This window comes from Galeopterus variegatus, unplaced genomic scaffold, assembly GCF_000696425.1.
Source record: "Galeopterus variegatus unplaced genomic scaffold, G_variegatus-3.0.2 Scaffold1305, whole genome shotgun sequence".
Classification (NCBI taxonomy): domain Eukaryota; kingdom Metazoa; phylum Chordata; class Mammalia; order Dermoptera; family Cynocephalidae; genus Galeopterus; species Galeopterus variegatus.
In genome coordinates this window covers 363,131-369,495 of record NW_007727416.1, presented here as the reverse complement: position 1 = coordinate 369,495, position 6,365 = coordinate 363,131, and the positions used below count along the sequence as shown (strand labels likewise).

Genomic DNA, 6,365 nt, shown 5'->3' with positions numbered 1-6,365 from the left:
CCGCCTCCTCTTCCTCCTCCTCGTTGGCGGGGGCGGTGGCGGTGGTGGCCCCGCCGGGGATCGGAGGTGTCCCCGGCGGGGCGGCTGCGGGAGTGAAGCTAAAGTATTGCCGCTACTACGCTAAGGATAAGACTTGCTTCTACGGGGAGGAGTGTCAGTTCCTGCATGAGGACCCGGCCGCCGGGGCTGCCCCGGGCCTCGGCCTCCATAGCAACAGCGTCCCCCTGGCTCTTGCGGGCGCGCCCGTGGCCGGCTTTCCGCCCGGAGCTGTCCCGGGCGGGGGAGCTGGGCCACCCCCGGGGCCCAAGAAGCCGGACCTGGGGGGCCCGGGGGCAGGAGCTGCAGCCGGCGGAGGAGGCAGCAGCGGCGGACTCGATGGGCCACGGCTGGCAAGTAAGTGTGGTCCGGGCGGGAGGGCCGTCTCGGGGCCGCGGCGGAGGGGAGGCCTGGGGCCGGATCAGGCCAGGTTGCTGACGGGAACCGAGCCCGGCCCGTGGGCTCCCCGCCTCATCTCTCTAGGCGGCCTGAGAGGCCTACGCCAGGCCCGAGCCCTTCTTCCTTCTTCCTGCTTCCCCTCCCCACTGTCTTCGGCGAGCCCCGGAGCTAGGGGAGGCTGGGTTCCCGGGAATGTGGGTGGGTGGACTGGGGTGAGGTGAGTGGGGGCGGGGAGGAAGGGGGATGGGCTGCGGCGTGCGGAGTGTGAGGAAGGGGGTGTCGTTTCCGGGGGTGTGGAAAGGGGCTGGGTTTGCAGGCACATGGGTTTTGCGTGCCCGTGTGGAGTGGTGTCTGCCGAGTGTTGAGGTTCCCTAGTGTGTGTGTTGGTAGCGGGCGGGAGGTGAGGGGCGGGCTGAAGGCTCCCTGGAGTAGGTTGAAAGAACGGAAAAAGTTTGTAGAAGGCTTGCGGGAGAAAGGTTTTCCAGGCCGGAAATGCTTTCTAAGGATTAGGAGGGAGCGGACCGCAGCTTTTATAGTGTGCTCAGGTTTAATCAGTGTTTACAGTAGGAATTTCACAAGGTTTTCATTTCAACATAATTTTCCTAAAAGATAGAAGACGTCTGGTGGGTGTCATTGGGGATCCTGTGTTCTACAACTTTGTGTCAAGCAAGCTCTTCGCATTGTGCCTTGAATGCGTGTCGTGTGCAGCGTACATTTGTGTGCGACTGAACACTTAGGTGCGGATACTTCGGCTGTTTATATTTTTTACTTTGTCATTTGTTAATCTCTTGAATTGCAACTTCTTAGTTTTTAATGAGTGGAGTTTACAATGATAAGTGTAAGTATAGTCTATTTTACGAAATACTCCTTTTAAGAGTAGAGCAGATTCCTGATTTTCCTCTTTTGCTGCTTACTGTGTCGAGCATTTTAAAACTAAATGGGAGTCCTACTTTCTTGGGAATTCTGAACAATTTTTAGATCTTAAAATAATTTAATAGGCAGTTTAACTTGGATGTGAAAACATTTTTGTCTTTTTTTAACACTGTAACTGACTTGATGTGAGGTTTTAGCACTTATTTGCTCAGTGAGGATTCTATAATAAATATCTTTTTGTGGTTTTTTATTTTGTTTTGTTTTTGAGATCGTATGTTTCTTTGATGTTAATGCAGATATATTTGGTGAGGCTGATATGCTAAGAAAATTAATTTGTAACTTCAGATGTTTTGTAAAATATGGTTACTTTGTTGGTGGAATTTTATCACTTTTGAGCAACTTTGCATTTTCAAGGTAAACTTCTGCTGTATGGGTGAGTTGTGGCTCAATAGTTTAATAATAACTCTTGATTACTGAAGAGGTTTTGTTACAGAAAGAGGCACTTTTTTTTTTTGAGACCGGCCGCACCGTGCTCAGCCAGTGAGCGCAGCAGCCATCCCTATATAGGATCCGAACCCGCGGCGGGAGCGCTGCTGTGCTCCCAGCGCCGCACTCTCCCGAGTGCGCCACGGGCTCGGCCCAGAAAGAGGCACTTTTAAAAATGCTGGCATTTGACTTGTATGTGATCTTTCTAGGATTTTGTAACACATAATAGGTAATAGAGTTGGGACATGAAAGATATCACAGGATAGAAATAGGTGAAGATGGGAGGTGAAGGTAAGCACCAGAGGTGGAGGAAAAATTTTAGCAGTGGCTCAAAGGTGGAACCATTCAATATCTTAGGAAAGGAAAATAATGGAGATACAGGGTCCTGAGAGAACAGGCAGTTAATACTAAAAAGGTATTTTAAAATTAATACTGACTCATCTAACAGTTATGTGATTAAATAGCTGATTTATGTATTTGGATTCTGTGATGTTTGATTTAACTTGACTGGCTGGAGCCTTAAGACTCCTCTTTTCTCTTGGTAGGCCTCATGGTATTTCTCTGTAATACCTAGGTCGTGATCCTTATGGATGAAATAAAATTGCTTCTTGTTAGTAATTGGCAGTAAAGTTGCTCAGGAATCAGGGAAGAGGGTTGTGTTTGTGATTTAATGGCTGCTTTGAATTTTTACACTTAATTGTTTAATTTTTAGTCTGCTTTCTACCTTTTGCTGTAATCTTATTCTGTACCTTTTGAGACAGGCTTGATCTGTTAATTAAATGCCTGAGGCAATTAAAATAGACAACACATTCTAAGAGGAGAAATTTAAATTTTGTTAGTTGCTGACCCGATCTTGTGGCATCACTAAGACAACTTTATTTTGTTTTTATTTTTTTCTTTGCTCTTTAAATGTAAGAATGTACAGTAGTTCTTAAACTGAGAGGTCTTAAGGTGATCTGCTCTGATAAGTTGGCTGTGCTTGCAGAATCCATGGTATCTTGTATGTGCATGTATATGTGTTTTTAAACTTTTTATTGAAGTATAACTTACTTAGAGAAAAGTGTACAAATCATAAGTTCTTGGAATTTTCACAAGAGAACATATACCATATAACCAGCACTCAGATCAAGAAATAAAAGAACATAATCAGTAGCCCCAGAAGTCCTGCTCTTGCCTCCTGCCAGTCACTGCCCTTTCCCAAAGGTAACTACTATACTGATTTCTTTTCTTTTTTTTTTTTTTAAAGATGACCGGTAAGGGGATCTTAACCCTTGTCTTGGTGTTGTCAGCGCCACACTCAGCCAGTGAGCCACACGGCCGGCCCACTACTATACTGATTTCTAACACTACAGACTAATTTTGTACTTTTTGAACTTTATAGCAGTGGAATCATATACTATGTATTATTTTGTGAGCTTCTTTCTTTCAGCATGTGTTTGTCATATCCATTGTTGTGGTACAGGAATAGTCTCTTTAATCTCATTTCTGTTTAGTGTAACATCGTGTGAATATATCACATTTTATTTTCTTATTTTACTGTTGGTTAACATTTGGATTATTTTTCATTTTTGTCTAATAAGAATTCTCATACGTGTTTTTTGGTGAGCAAGTCTACCTACACATTTGATAAGCATGTCTACACATTTTTGTTGAATCACCTAGGAGTTAAATTGCATAATAGGGTGTGCATATGTTCAGCTTTAGTAAATGTTGTCAAACAGTTTTCTGAAATGATTGTACCACATTTATACTCCCTCCAGAAGTGTGCGTGAGTTTCATTTGCTCAACATTCTCCCCAAACCTTGGTATTAACCATTCATATTTATAATTGTAGGCATTTTGGTGACAAAAAGTTATGGTATAATTTTGTGTTCTTAATTTCTGGGTGTGAGTTTTAATTGAATAAGTTGACTACCACAAAAATCAAAAGATGTAATATACAAATGCAAATTCAAAATTTCTGGCTTTTCTCGAAGGGCAACTCTAACCTGTATTGGAATTAGGGCTGTTGATGGGGCAAGACTCACCATTTTGCTGTACTCTGTAACTGGGTGACTTTTATATTTTATTTAGGCATTTGAGTTTTTGACCCTTACTTTAGCACTTCCCATTTGCAAAATTGTTTTGTGTTTCAGATAGTGTTAAAACCTTGGAGGTATGTGCATGAGAAAATTTTATCCTAATTTTGCAAGCCTTAGAAAACTGAAGCACAGAGGCTTTTTCTTAGTACATATAGTTGCATTGATGTTTTAACCTTGTGAGGGAACCATACTTTTTTTTGTTGCTTGCTTTATATAGTCTATAACAAATTTTCTTACTCCAGCTCTTCTGTTGGCCTGGCAGTATGGTAGTAAGCATATTCTGACATTCACAATTGTTCTTTTTGGGAGATAAGAATTTATTTTTAAAATATTTATTTTAAGTTTTTGACATTTCAGATTTCTATTGGACTTAGGATTTTTTTCTTTTTCTTTTTTTTTTGTCTTTTTCGTGACCGGTAAAGGGATCGCAACCCTTGGTGTGGTGTCGTCCGCACTGTGCTCAGCCAGTGAGCACACCGGCCATTCCTATATAGGATCCGAACCCGCAGCAGGAGCGTCACTGCTCTCCCAGCGCTGAACTCTCCCGAGTGCGCCACAGGGTCAGCCCGGACTTAGGATTTTCTAAGGCTCAAATGTGATTTGATTGGTGTTCAGCTGAATTATTGACATTTTTAATGATGTGATTCTAGTATTTTGAACTACCTAGATTTTCAAAATGGCTTAATCTTCAAGGTGCTTGATTTTTAGCAGCTAAAATATTTATTATACCAGTATTTGTATTTTATGTACATTACTTTATTTGAAACACAGTAGATTTGTTTATTTTGCCCAGATACACTTGTTTTCCAGTTCTACTAATTTAGTAACTAGTGAAGACTTTGGGATAAGACATATCTCAGATGGAATCCTGACTTCTTTATTTACTGGCTTTGTGACTGTGCTAAAGGTTAAATGTGTCCCTCAGAAGTTCATGTATTGGAAATTTGATCTACATTGTAACAGTGTTAAGAGGGTGAGAATCCTTTATGATAATTGAAAGGTGGGGCATTTAAGAGATGATTAGATTGTTAGGACAGTGCCCTTGTGAATTGATCAATCCATTCATGGAGTAATGAGGGTGGTTCTGATGGCTTTATAGGGAGAGATAGTGAGAAAGTTAATTCACTCTTCCTTACCCCATTCTCACCATGAAATACCCTGCTTGGCAAGGGACTCTAGAATTCCTACCAAGAAGACCCTCACCAGGTCTGTTCCCTGGGGTTTGGACTTCCCAGCATCCAAACTATAAGAAATAAATTTTGTTTCTTTTTTATTACCCAGTTTTGAGTATTCCATTACAAGCAGCAGAAACAGACCAATATAGTGGCCTTGGGTAAATTTTTAACCTTTATGCCTCAATGTTTCTCATCTTAAAAATGGAGATAATCATAGCCCCTATTTCAAAGTTGTTGTGAGAATTACATGGGACACTATCAGGCATTGCCTGGCACATAGTGAGGTTCCAGTTTTAATTGCTGTTGTTATTGAATATTAATTAATCCATAGTTAACCTCCAGATTTCCTTTCTTTCCCAAATATTTGAGAGCATATGTTCAAGACTGGTAAAATAGCTACAGATTAATGAATTGGGGTTCTTTTTGTAGGGTAAAATGTATGCAAAAACAAACACAGGTTTTTCATACACATTACTTATCCCAAAGTTAATACATGAACTTGAAGTTTTCCGTGGCACTCTTCTCCTCCATTTGTACAAACATGTTTATAATAATCTGTAGCTCTTTTACTGGTTTTGAACATACGCTGTCAAATATTTGGGAAAGAAGGGAAATGTGGAGATTAACTATGGATTAATTAATATTCAATATCAACTCACAGGAAAGTGAATACTGGGAATTTGACATTAGGGTAGCTGGTCTAGGTTTAAACTTTTTTGTTGGATAATACACAAAGTATATAACAAATACTTTAGAATACCATTCATTTCACTCATTTAATATTGTACTTGCAAGGTAGCAAGCTCTGATCTAGGTGATAGGAATATAACAGCGAACAAAACAAAATTCTGCCCTTATGGTGTTTATATTCTAGTGGATAACAAAAACATATGTATAAGATAATATTAGGTCTTGATAAGTTTTATGAGGAAGAATCAAAGAGTGATGTACTGCGTAAGAGTAGGTAAGATTAGTTAACAAGTAAAACACTTCTTTCCATGAAAGTGCATTTGAAATGACCCGCTAAGAGGATAAATAATTGCCAAAAGCAAACTAAAACATCTACCTGTTATATGCCTTTTTGTAGAATGTTTTTTCCTTTTTTAAGTTAACTTTCTATTTTGAGATAATTGTAGAATCACATGCTGTTGTAAAAAATAATACAGAGAGATCTTCTGTACTCATCACCCAGCTTCCCTCAATGGTAACATCTTTCATAACTATAGTACGATATCACGACCAGTGTTGGGTTGTTACAGTCCATCTATCTTATTCACATTTCCCCAGTCTTATTCGCATGTGCGTTTGTGTCTGT

General features: G+C 40.6%; 1 protein-coding gene across 1 annotated transcript in view; it reads left to right on the top strand.

The window, feature by feature from the left end:
* Positions 1 to 8: 8 nt before the first annotated feature.
* LOC103593235 (PAB-dependent poly(A)-specific ribonuclease subunit PAN3-like) overlaps positions 9 to 6,365 on the top strand; it is a gene marked incomplete at its 5' end in the record, with an annotated part of 88,495 nt that continues 82,138 nt past the window's right edge. Inside the window, one exon of the mRNA XM_008576190.1 lies at positions 9 to 393. Within this exon, the coding sequence (XP_008574412.1) occupies positions 9 to 393 (385 nt within the window). The remainder of the gene's footprint in view (positions 394 to 6,365) is intronic.